Genomic DNA, 13817 nt, shown 5'->3' on the forward strand with positions numbered 1-13817 from the left:
TTCTTACCCAGTTTACCTTCTCTAATCAATTTACTAGGATAAATTTCCATTTATACAGAACTGTTTGAACTACTGGGTTCAAAAAAGTAAATGACAATACTGTTTCACAGGTGACTCTCTGTGGTATTATTCCTCTGTAAGGATTTAAGACCTTTTTCACCACACTGCCTGGGTATTTCCTCTATTTCCTTTTCAATATTCTTTTATTATACAGATATTATAACAGGKAGATAATTTTTTAAAAGAGGAAGATACATGAACAATCTGAAGTAGGGAATTTCCCATGTTCAGGTTCAGAAGGATGGATCTAATTTTTATATGAATAAACCAGACTKTGGAGACTTCTATCCCAATGAAACAGGAAGCAGAATATCATTTAATGTCTGAGAAATCAGTAAAAGCACCAGATGCAAACTTCCAGAASTATGATGCATTCTGTGAGCACACAGACAAATCCAAACCAGACACAGGATTTCCKGAGCACACAGATCACCAYGGTTTTGCCTGYGGACAATAAAATTACCTATTTCCCTGGACCCCGTGCAAGAAGCTTTCAGCAGGGCTGTCATGAAACACCAGCACATGATTTACCAGAGCATTGGGGTGCTGAAATTGGGCTGGCTCCTAATGTGGCCTCAGTGCCTTCAGAGTCCACAGGAGATGGAGAACTGCAGRTCCCTCCCTGTGCATCTCAAACAATGCCTGGAGCAAGCAAAGGGTTGCTCTCTGAAAGCGCAGCAAGAGTCACTATACATCATACAATAGAGTTTGCTGCAACTTCTGGTCTTGGCATGACTTCTGTGTTTCCAGTTTACCTGGTTCTTCAGTCCTCTGCAGCCACTATGAGCTCATTGCTTTTGTTTTTTTTCTCAATTTCAGTACGAAAATATTTCAACCTGATGGTTTCTAATGTGAGAATGAAAATTTTGTTTTTGAAGAAAACAGAGCAAGACACACATTGTAGGTATTTCTCATGTGCATGTGCTTTCAAAACCACCATATTCATACAGAGAACTAAAGAGTGGGAAAAATTAAGCCTGCTATCAAAAAWTATAAAATTTCTGTGTTACTTCTTGTTGGTTAAACAATAAGAAAACAGCACATTTAGTGAAAAGTAGCCCAGAAACTGAGTGRGGTCAAACTCCATGTACAACTTGGGGCAATCTCCTCTTCGGCCTTAATTTCACGAGTTTAGAAAAACCATTCCGGTATTTTCTGCCAGATGAAAACTATTCACACAAAAGCTCCTTGATCTTACTCAGAATAATGCTTGACAGTTCTGAGTAACTATTATAGATGAACTATGTACCTAAAWGGTGTAGATGCACATAAATAAAAATACTAATATACTCACCCCAACTGTGTTAATCTACAAGAAACTTCATTCTTTAATTCTGTCAATTCTAATCAAAAGACAAGGTCAACATCCTAAAGCAGTGAGTCAGAGCTCCAGAAAAGCAGCATTCACCCAATGTCCCAAGGTTTGGAGAGTCCAGCAGCTTCCCCCACGACCCTGACACCCAGCCTTCGACTCAAACTCCATCTCTGGGCCACCCTGGCTCCCACAATAACCCTGCACACAGACCATGCAGGGAGAATCACGGGAGGTTACTGCAGGAATGCACAAATGAGGAAAATTGCAGACAGCTTCCTCTGTTATCTCCCTCTGAGAAAAGGAGTGAACTCCCACATGGCATTTTACCCTTCCCTGCTATGACAGAATCAAGGAATACTGTCAACAGCTGTCAGGAGAGCATTTTAATCTCCCAATAAATTAGATTAAAGTGCTATTAATGGTTGACATTAGACAAAGTGAGCAGCCACACGGCCTACTGAGCTGATGTACACCTCCCAGACATGGAAGTGCACATTGTTGTATGTGGATTATCAGTCATGGCAGTGAGGCCACTGAGGTGAAAGCAGCTCTGACCTCCAGATAGAGCAGATCTTCAAAATCACAATGTCATCACTCAATATCCCATGCTGATGCAATGCCAAAATTCTCCTTATCACAGCTGTGAGAAAACAGTTACCATTCCCACTCACCTGCTCACAAGACAGAATGGAGCAAGGGGAATTAACAGTAATTGGAAAAAAACATGAAGGATGTGCCCTAACCAACACCCCTACAGTATTTTTATGCCAAGTGTTGGAATAATCATTTTTTTCCCTTGTCAGAAGCAACAGTCTTAGCCCTATGGTCAATATTAATGTGAGGGGAATGTACAGGCTAATGAGAATGGCACTCATCMCTTTCACAGGACCCTGGCACACCAAACAAGGACCATTTCCTACTTTTCCAATAACATCCATTCTTWAAAGCCTGAGGCACTTTTCCACTCWCAGACACTGATACCAATAAACAACACAACCTTAACTGAAAGAGTTTTTGAAATTGACCCAAAAGGGATTTTAAGATTTGATAATGGGCTCTTCTATTATTGTTCACAGATACACTTTATAATAGTGTTTATTGAACTTGTTTTATTCAGACCAAAATAGTAATCAAAGTAACCTAAGTAAGGCTACCTCTTTTGCTGCTTTAACATTTAATCCCATTTTAGAGTCACCTGAACTATGCATTCAGCAGACAAGAAGTTCTATTGCTTACTGATGTACAGCAGGGAAATGTAATCAATTTATATTGTGTCTATTAGTGTGCTTTTTAGAATGATGCTATAAATCACACCTACTGCTGCGGGCAGAGTTGTTGCATTTCTGCTCCTACTGCTGTAGGAAAATGCTGAAAGCTGGAAAAGCACAGCTGAAACCAAGAACTAGGAGTTAAATGAGACACTGTGTATTTTCTTTTATAATGTTCAAGATGTGAGAAGTTCAAGGAGAAATTATGTTAAACTTTGAGCAAGCAAAAAAACCCCGCCCAAAAATAAACAACAACAAATACAAGCAACATCAACAAAACAGACAAAAAAAAATAACCTAGTTTATCCAGAGCTGGATAAAGAGGCAGCAGACATACTACTAACCTAAATGGTGAACTATCATGGCACCTATAAACAACAAAAATGGGAAAGTCAGACTGCATGGCACTGTCCTAGAAGAAACTGGGCTGATTTGTTTTTATAGGGTAGGTCTCTGTGCATTTGAGCAACATGCAGCTGTACATTGTCATGCCAAAAAGAGCCTTATGGAATTTAACAGCTGMAGCAAAGCAACAGATCTCAGTGGGTTTAAGAAAGAGAACAGCAAGTATTTCAACTCAAGGTGAGCTTATGCCACAGCAATGCAAAGATAACTGCATCCAACTGCAGTGTAAAAACAGAACTTTAGTATTAAATATTTTTCCTGCAGGGTTTCTTCACATCTCAAACACACTCACCTCCAATAAAATTAAAAAGCAAATTTAAAACCCCATGGACACACAATTCTGGAAAAAACCTTGGTTTTAAAAGCTCTTTCATCAGGTATCACATATTTATCAAACTAACTACTGTGTCACTTTAAGGCTCTGGCAGATTTATACAGGTGTTAAGAAAGAGAACTTSGATTTATTTCAGACTACTAGGCTGAAATATTGCTTACTTGGTAACAACAGAAACGTCAATCAATAAGAAACCCCCTCACCTTCTGAAGTTCTCAATCTCACACTATATGCTTATATGACAGATTAAATTTTTCACACAATTTTATTTAGGAATAGGCAGCATTGCTCTCCTGGTCAYAAAGGTCAATTTACAGATTACCACCAACTATTATATTTCATTCTTTCAATCAAGTAAAGAAAACTTTGAAATGTAAAGAGATACATGTAGAAATGTCTAGGTAAATCCCTTCAGTTCAGGAATTATACATATTTAAAATATTTATGCTATAGTATATGTTCTTAGATTAGTCTATCTGCATCTAAAATAAAGAATGTTTGAGCMCACAGTATTATTCTCTAGTCATCCTCTTCCAAAATTCTTCCAGTTCAGTTGATTTTAACACTTCCTCCCACCCACCCCACATTTGTCTTGCCCTGTTTAATTGTGCTCAAATTAAGRAAAAGCATTGCAAATCCTTCAAACAATATAAAATCTCTAGGCAGCACAAGATTATCCAGCTTCCAGTTTCATTATCTGTTCAAGCAGGGTAAGAAAAAATACACTCATTTAGGGAGAAAGTCTGTTTGTACAAGTAAATATCTTAATATTTGTTATTCTACTAAACATTACCAAAAATAACCTTTAATATTCCTCATAACAAACATAATGTTTTAAAATAAAATGAAGGATTTAAGTGACACATTCTCTTCCCAACATCTGGCCTACACTAAAATAAACCACAGCCTGATGAGGCCGACAGGAGTTTTCCTCACTGGAATAACAGGGCCCACCAAGTAGCCATTAATGAAAAGTGATATTTAAGTTTGCCTTCAAACAGTTTAGCCAACGTGCAGACAGCCTTAAAAAGAACATAATGCTGATTTAGATGGCCTTCACCTTTATCTAAATCAGAGGGACAGACATAAAGAGACAAACAACTTTAATTCAAASAACTCGCGTCCCTCTGCTTCTCAACAGACCCGAGCAGCTCCACCGCAAATAGCAACGGAAGAAAAAGAATGGATTAATTTGAAGATAGTGGACTTCAGGGATCCTAACTAATAAAATAGTTATTCTTTCCAGAAACACGGTAGAAATGAATCAGACTACTGCAGGTCCACAGGAATAATGAAGAGCTTTCCCGAAAAGATCTGAATAGGCAACAGTTAAAGTTTTATGAAGGTACTGGGAGCATTGCTCTGGAGATTGGCTCCCCCTCATCTCCCCTTCTTTTCTTAATCATGGCTCCATCACCTTCAAAGTTAATTTCCAAGGTTTCTACCTATTGCAACAATAATACTGTTCTAAAATCAGAACCTCAGGAAATTCTTCCTTAAGCAAAGATTAATATAAAATGGAGCAAAATATTCTAACCARGAATACTCATGGGTTGGATTTATTTTGTGTATATTCTCCAGGAGTCTCATCAGAATAAGTAAAATTGAAACCAAGGATCAACAAAGAGGAACAAYGTAAAACTAAAAAAGAAATATCCTTAGCATTGTTTCGTGGAGAATTTCAGAATTAACTGAACACTTTATGGTTTTTGAAATAGTTTCTTTGAATTCTGGAGAGAATTAATGCAAATTTTCTGAACACAAAATAACAGAGGAGAATAGATTTTATTATTGCTATCAATGGTTTTTGCCGTGTTGCCTAGAWACCCAGATTCAAATCAGAGGAGCAGCATGGCAAACACTGAAGAAAAAAAGCCACAAAAAATGCCCAAAGCAGAAAACCCTAAAAACCCCAAGAAACTTAATCAATGAAAAAAAATAACCCTCCAGGTTTTTTTCACGTTATTAAAGTGAACTTGAGCTTTTCAGCAATTCAGCGGTCCAAGGGAATGAGTTAATATTCAGCCTTGATGGAAAATATACAACATGAAATTCCATTATCTGTCTTGATTTTTTGATTGTTTTGATTCTGTTCACATGACAAAAACAATGAAAAAAATCTGTTTGATGTACAAGACCTCATCATGCATCATGAAAACAATAATAACAAAAATAACTCAAATCTTTACTATTATCATATGAATAGTTTGTGTTAATCCCCATTCTAGGCTGGTTCTCTTGTAAGTGGAGCTCTGTTCTAGCCCAAAGCTCTGGCCCAGGCAATGCAGMAAGAGATTTGAAGCAAGTCCAAGCAGGATGATCTTGCCCAAAGCTGCCAAAAGGCTTCAATTTCTTTTTTCCTCTCTTTATTCAGATTGACTAAAGCCATTCTTGTTTAACAGAAACAAACAGCCACACACTGACTTACAAGTGGTATGTATTYCTTGAGAAGTGAAGACCTACAGTTAGAAAATTATTGAGAATTCTAGCAAATGCAAAATCCCTAGAAATTAAAATTTTCACCACTCATGATGAATTCAATGAATGATGGCATAGATCCTTCAAGTATTCCAACAATAATTTGGCCAAGAGCAATGTGATGGCTACAGAATTTCAGAAGGAGAGCAGTTTTTGCCTTAGATTAGATCCATTCAAGTTATCAACAGGTCTGAGCAATGATTCTTCACCMAAGTACATTCTTCCTATGTTTTAAATGAAATTTATTCATGTAACATACCTGGAAAACTGTTCCTGCAGCCCCCGCATCTGAGCTCTGCTCCGCTCCGACTCCAGGGTCACCTCCCGCAATCTTTTCTCACTCTCAAGCCTTAAATGTCTTTCTTCCTCCAACTCATGTATCAGCTTCTCACGCTGAAATACCATAAAAAATTTGTTTATTAATTTTACACATAAACCACACTTTTGGGAAAAAAATGAGATTTGAGAAAAATAATTCAAAAACCAAAATAATTTACCTACTAATCCAGTCCCATCATTTTTGTGGAGCAGTGTTACAGAAAGAAAAAGTCTTTCAGAACATCCCATCACASTGAGCTACCCCTCCATGGCTCACTCATGAATGTCAGCACATTGAAAAACAAACACMAACCCTCCCCTTCAAAGCTCCTTTTTTTCACCTCCATTCAAAATAAATGTGAAAATTTTACTTGAGATCTGTGACCCATCTTGCTTGTATTCAGACATGGGAAGCATGAAACAAGTCAAGAGGACAACTTGTCACCCATCCCTGAATGTTTTRACCTTACAAAGAAGAAAACCTGATTCTGCAGCCACTGGTTTTCTTGTTTTGGCTGACAGGAGGAACCCTATCAGTAGAACAGAGTTTATTTGAATTTACTTAATGAAATATTATGACAATTAATATGTTTTTTTTAAACTAAGTACAAAACAAACCAATGAGAGCAATAAAAGTACTAAAAAAAGTAATTAATTTTACTAACAGTTCTCCAAGGCAAAGTAACATATGGGTGTTGCTAACTCTTAAAAATAMGGACCCAAAAACCCAACCCACAACTTACGGCATTACCTGGAGAAATCTACATATGTCATGGCCTAACCTTTTTATTTTAAAGAAAGAAAGAACATCATCTAAAGGGTACCTACCTATTTCAATAGTGGCTTAATATAATTGAAGAGGAACAGAGAATTTAACTTAGAAGTTATAAAGAATGCTATTGCAATTAAAAAATGTATTTACATCCTTTTCTATGTGACCCTGGTAAACGGAAACAAAATTAAATTAAATTTTATCCWTGTGAATTTAAATGAGATTACAAGTCAGTAAAACCCCCAAGCATTTTACGTGGCAGTGAATTATACCCTGTCAGCAATGGGGTTGCAGTGTTAGGAACAGGTTAAGACATTGCAAAGCTACTGTGGGTTCACCACCCATCTGCTTTGTGCCTACGGTGCAGGAGATTTGTAACCTGTCAGACAGCCTGACATAGTTCCATGTCTGACCTAAATTTTCATGGCATACCTGCAAAAATTTATATAAAAATTACCCGTACAGTTTCATTAGTAAATAACAAAGGTATCTTAGAGATAAGCCATTAAATGGGAGAGACAGGTTATTTGTACGAATCTCACAGCTATAAATCTTACTGGATAATAATTTACAACAGCAGTAACCAGGGGACCAAAAATATGAACATTGCCAMGTGGAAAACGGATCTTAAAGACAGTGATAAATAAGCAGATGCCACAAAGGGAGGCTGCAAAGGTTTAAATGAAATATCTATATGCTTTTGAAAAAAATAGGAGGAATTACTCAGAGAACAGAGGGGTTCTGTCTGGTTGGCCATCTGCAATACCTGGAAAATGGAAAACTTCACAAGAAACAAATTGCTGGCAAATAAATACATTGTTCTGACTAAATGATYTAATTACTGTCCTTCGTGTTACATAACCACATCCTGCCAGGTGCTRAGTAATCCCTGCTTTCTGCCACAGGAGGAAAAGCAGAGAGTTCAGCACCAGGCAGGAGATCCACAGCAGTTGTACAGAAGGCTCACAAAGGATAGCTCAGGCTAATGAGGTGGGAAGAATATTCACAGCAGTCAGTTTTGCTCCAGCTTAGATCCCATCAATGCCAACTTCAAAATGATACTGCTCCAGAGGCTCTCACTGAATGCTGTCAGCATCTTGTCTTGTAGGAAGTTTCACTGCTGCTCAAGGGACATCTAGGACCTCCTCAGCCAGTGAGTAACAAGGAAAATGACATAAAATAAATATAAAATTATCACCTAGGACTTGAGAAAAGCTTTCAGAAGATAGTGGTGTCTACAGAAATTGGGCTTAAAACTGAATATGCAGCTGTCCCTACGGGAACTGAGAAGCCACCTTGAAAGAAACTCAGGTGCCACTCTGAATACCAGAGATTCACACTCCCAAACTTCTCCCTTCGGTTCAAAAGAGCTGTGTAAGCCATTTCTAGGTTTCATTGACCTCTTGCTGATAGGTCAGAGAATGCTGCTGCTGCCATTTACTCCTTCATGTGGGGAAATCTGTGTTRCCATCCCACACAAAAAGAGCAGCACATCCGCATGGGGGCTTTTTTCTTTAGAAGAATGTAAAAATTACCTTAAAAAAAATACTTGTAAATGAGCAACAAATGTGCATTACAACAATAGCATTACAGGAATGAAATCCCTAAACATTAGGAACTTCTGGAAGGACCTAAATGTCCAATTCCAATACAGCCACCTCACAGGCAAGAATTACAACACAGTATTAATTTTATGAGCAGGTAYTGGTGCTGTACAAAACTCCTGCTCCTTTCAGCTTTAGAGATGAACAACAAACCAGTCACAAGGCTACAAGCCCAGAACAAAAGCACTGACCTCTGGCCCTGAAATTCTGGGTTTTCCTCCCAGCTACCAAAATTCTCCTGTAGGAGTGGGGCAAAGAGTTGCCCACTGGACAGCTGCACAGCAACAACACCCTCAGCCCTCACTGCTGTGATTCTGCACAAGAATTTATTGGCAGCCTTGCAGCACTTCTGCCATTTCCTGCAGSAGAAAGGAGATCTGCTTCCAGCCAGATCACAGACATTAAATACTGTGAAGTGGGGAGAAAAAGGAGTAAGRGACCACCCGCACTTGGGAAGTTTTCAGCCTGCAGGACACAAAACACTCAAGTACAGTGCACACAGAAAGTAGCTCCCAGCAGTAGTGACCTTATCTACCAGAAAAGAAAACGAGATTTTTATTCAAACCCAGAAAATCCATAATGAAGTGTCAGAAGAGAGAAGTGAGCCTAATGTACAGAAAGGCCAGGATTAAACAGAGATTTTTTAGATTTTTTTTTGTCTCCTGGAAGAGGAAAACATATTCCTGAACTTTGCAGGAATTTTGTGCTGACATAACACCCTTTATAAGCTCCTCTGTGCTTAAAAAAGGTGTGTGAGAAGAAGTGAACAGAACTGGTTAAAGGTTTTATAGTGAATGCAARCTTAATAGAAAGTAATAGAACTAGCATGCTGCATGAAGATTAAATAAAAAAAAAAGGATCATGTGAAATGCATAGCTCATTTTAACACCAGAATCCAATGATGTTATATGTATTCCCACTTGCCAATTCCTCTTTAATTGTAGATTCTTCTCTCCATGAGCTCTGCTCAAACTCTTTTCCCCTGCTTCCTCTCCTTGCCTTCTGCAGCACAGCTGTACCCTGCTCTTCTTAGAASCATAACCTTTACTTCATTCTTACAGCCTCTCCAGAGAGCCTGACTTTCATCACATCACCCAGTCAAATTCCTGATAACTTTCCAAACAGGCAAAAAATTCATGTGAACCSAGTGAAAGACAGTGTTAGCAAACTCTACTGATACTTTCGTGCAAGTACCGGAATATTTTAACGTGGAACAAAGTTTCACGGGCTGCTCATTATGCTCCTGAGGCAGCGCCTGCACTTCAGCGAGCTCCTTTTTGTGTAGCTGTAGAAATGTTCGTGTCAAAATGTTTCATTCTGCATCCAGGCAGGGACATGTACCACACATTAAGTCATCTTCTAAAAGTTAAGGAAGGAATCCAATCTGAGCTACTCACGATCAAAACAAAACGCATGAAAACTATTTATAACTAGGTTGGAAGTAACRCCTGTGTTTGACAGAAAAATGTGATTTGCTCCTCAGCATTCCATGARGAGACCGAGAGGCACCATTTATTGTCAGGGTTACTGGTTAATAGCTGTGCTCTCACAGGACTGACCCTGTGCAGCCATACAAGCATCTCCCAAGAGGAGCTCAACCATTTGTGTCTCCTTTAATTCCCTTGGGATGCATCACAAATGTCAGCACCTGGTTCTTTCCCATCAAACTGCAAATGTCTTGTGCTGAGCGAGGCAGCAGCAGCGTGGATGGGGCAGGTGGCAGCCCTGGAAGGCAGACAGCAGCACATGGCACTGCAGGGCTGAGGGATGCACAACAGCTCCTTTGCTTCTCAACAGTCTGACACCAGAACAGAGGGAACGTGTGGCACGGCAAGGATTGCCATGGAAAGGATGATACCTTACCTCCTTTGCCTTCCAGGGCTATTGCATTGTTAACTTTAAATATAGACATGGGTGACAGTAAAGCCTTSCAAGTCGGGGACTTGGAGTTTTAACTCTTTTACTGGTAAATTCGTCAAATATCTCATCAGAATGGCAGACTCAATTCATGACAATACTTTCAGAGAAGTACTCAGTGATTTCTCGTCATAAGGGTCAAGCATTTCAGTAACTCAAGCAACTTTCTCATTCTAAAACTCTCCATCTCCCCATCCTTTTATTGGTTTACAAACTTTTCTGTCATTCTTTTGTCTCCCAGGTCCCACTGAGGAAGGCGAGCAAGAGCAAAGCTGACTCAAGGCTGAGGTCAGCCCACCACACCAGAGCATTTTATTTTTTAACTTTTTAATTTATCTTTCACATAAAAAAATCATACCACCAAAATCAATAATGTTATCTATATGTTAAAGAAAATTGTGGCTGTGAGTTAAGATTTAAAGCTGAAGATGACTGCAAGTGCAGAATTAGAGGAGTACACACGCCATGTAGGCTGTACAGGGTGCTGCTATCCAGCAGGGACAGCCCAACTCTTACAGAGAAACTGCTCCCTCCTCCTGTTCATCGTATCCTTGAGTCTGATGAAAAGCAACTCTTCAGAACAGCAAGATTTAACCGGACTGATTAGTGCAAATATCAAAAATGTCCTAAAAGGGGCACACGCGCAATCTCATCATTAAGGTTACACTATAAGTAGGGGAAAGGGCTACTGATTAAGTAGAAATAAGATTCCTCTAGTCTTGAATTTGCTCTTTCCTTCCCCAGGGCATCGTAAGAAGAGGTTTACTATGGTTATACTAATTATGCAAACATGGGACCACTATTTTGTCCAAAAAAGTCTACATGAGAATATTTAACACAGGCTTAATGTTGCTCAAAATCAGGCTAATAACCTTCACATTAAATTTTTAACAACTATTTTAAAGCATTTGCTAAAGAGGGTCACAATTTCTGTGTAATTAATATTGATTTCTAACAGATACTTCGCAGTGAATTTAAATTATGGGAAGAAAAGACTAAAATATTTTTTGGTTTAGAGTTTGAAGTACCATCAAGCCATCGCTAACCTAAACTGAGTATTTATGTATTTATTTTTAATGCATTTTCTGATGCCAGGCCTCTGATACCTTCCCATAAAAGTCATAATTTAACAGACTCACAGCCTGGTTTACAACACAACATCCCACGAGCCACAGAGAATACAGCCACAGAGCAGACAACAATGACAACTGAATGAAGCAAACAAACAGCTATGACACTAAAATTAGTTTTTCTAGCAAGTCATTGCCCAATACAGTTATGAATAAACATGCACATTCTAAGTATCCAAACCCACTATTCTGTCACCCTTGTATGACCTCTTGAAAGACTGCTGCAGGCAGGAGCCATGGAACAGCCTGGGACAAGAAATGAGAGAGGGATGGTGAAGCAGTTCCATTTTTCTATAATTAATTATGAAATATTAATTGAAATAGAAACTSGAATTTGCAACTTGGTCTCCCAGGTGGTTTAACGAAGTAACTAATTCTTTCTGATACAACGAATATTTAATTTGCCCAACAAAATGAATGGTTATCAAATGATATTTTTGCAAGTGCCACAAAATATACCTGAGCCCCAGCTGCCCACAGCCCAAGCTGGGGAAAGGGATGTACAAATGTTCTCCATGTTAGATGTGTTTTGTGAGAATTTGTGTTTGGGCCCTGCAAATCAAACAGATCAAGGAGTCCATGGTGGCTCACCCTCATCTCTCCTACACAGAAGGTGGGTGAAATCTCTTTGGTGAGACCTTCACCTCTCTCCAGAGGCAGGTGGACCTGCTTGTCCTCCTTCTGCAAAGCCCAGCACTCTCCCTCCAAACTCCCTGCGTGCAACCTGGTCCCAAATCCAGCACACAGGATTACTGTAGTCCTCTATCTGAATTTATTTCACTCACAAGTGACAGGAAAGAAATGTGAYTAAAAACCAGAGAGCATGTATCATTTTTTATTTCATCACGAATTGCACTGGGTACCATATTTTTGCTCAAATTAAAATGAGTCAAACTTCAAGTGTCCTTTGTTTGTTACTCATCGATCCCTGTTAAACCAAATGTTTCTCATTCTGTAATCAATACTTCCCTGCAAAAATAAACCCAGGCACTGACAAACAACTTTGCAGAACATTGCAGCGTTCCTTGTAGCRGACTTTGTCGGCACGAAAAAACATTACCCCAAAGAGTGGGGAGAAAAGAAGAGCACTGCTTATTGTGCTTATTACAACTTTTACAGGCTCCTTAGAGCAGAATTATTTTTACTGAAGAAAGACTTATTAAATTAGCCAGCTCTTGAAAGCAGGGYTTTCCACCAGTGGCACTCAAAACGCCTTTGTCCCTTGTTACCATTTCCAGCTATACTGGGAATACTGACAAAAACCCTTAAAAACACAATGCTTTCCCAGGGATGGAGTTAGAGGTGTATTTAAAGCACAGAGAGGCATTAAAGTAAAAACAGCAATAACGTAAATATTTGGAGGGTTCATGGAGGGATGTGTAGCTTTATTTCCACATCTCTTCWAAATAGGAAAGGTAATGGTGAGGTTGTGTGGCTGCTTTACAATCAAAAATTTTTTTTTTCATTTCACCTTTCACCTGACACAGACTTGAACTACAGAGGCTAAGGAAGAAATTTCCTCAATTTATATTAAGCCTCTACTTTTTTCCCCAMTTATATTATGATGTAACCATTTCCCCTAAGTTTATTCCTGCTACAGCTTTGCAACAGTAAGACAGAAATAGTATAAAAAGCAGTATCCTAATTTTAGGCTGGTATCTTCTAGSTTTTTCATACCAGTAAGAAAAAAATGATGGTTCTTTAGAGCAGCATTCTGCTACCAAAATGACAGGCTGCCCAAACATCTCAGGAAAATCTAACTGACACTAAATAATTTKGTTTAGAATTTTCTAAGACTGCCTTGAAACCTGTTAAAATTAAATAATGTGAAGCAAATAATTCATTTTCCACTACAAAATTTTAATATGTCCACACATCTGTCTCTTTGGCTTCATCTCAGACTAGCACACGTATCCCGTGACTTTCAGATGTAAACATCAAGCTTTGCTTGCCTCTAAGACAAATAACAAGATAGGAAATGCTTATTATTATGATTATTATTATTATTATTATTAGTGATATTTTGGTGACATTAGTTCACACACTTCATATTGTTGGGTGATAATGCTGTTCCAGAGCAATTCAAGGAAATTAGAAGCTGTTTCTTGGTGTAGTTACTCCTTCAGAACAAAATAAGATACGAGTTTTCATTGTGCACTAGCTCAAAATTGCCACCATGTGGAAGGACAGCAACTTAGTTTAGCATTATTTATACT

At 38.6% G+C, this 13817-nt stretch overlaps 1 protein-coding gene across 1 annotated transcript in view; it reads right to left on the reverse strand.

The window, feature by feature from the left end:
* The window catches only part of NCKAP5 (NCK associated protein 5), a 346786-nt gene that overhangs the window by 164570 nt on the left and 168399 nt on the right, over positions 1-13817 (reverse strand). Inside the window, exon 5 of the mRNA XM_057366537.1 lies at positions 6120-6253. Coding sequence (XP_057222520.1) covers positions 6120-6253 — 134 coding nt within the window. The remainder of the gene's footprint in view (positions 1-6119; positions 6254-13817) is intronic.

The sequence above is a fragment of the Malurus melanocephalus genome, unplaced genomic scaffold (assembly GCF_030028575.1).
Source record: "Malurus melanocephalus ecotype Western Australia unplaced genomic scaffold, MMel_1.1 scaffold_67, whole genome shotgun sequence".
In the NCBI taxonomy this organism is placed as follows: Eukaryota; Metazoa; Chordata; class Aves; order Passeriformes; family Maluridae; genus Malurus; species Malurus melanocephalus.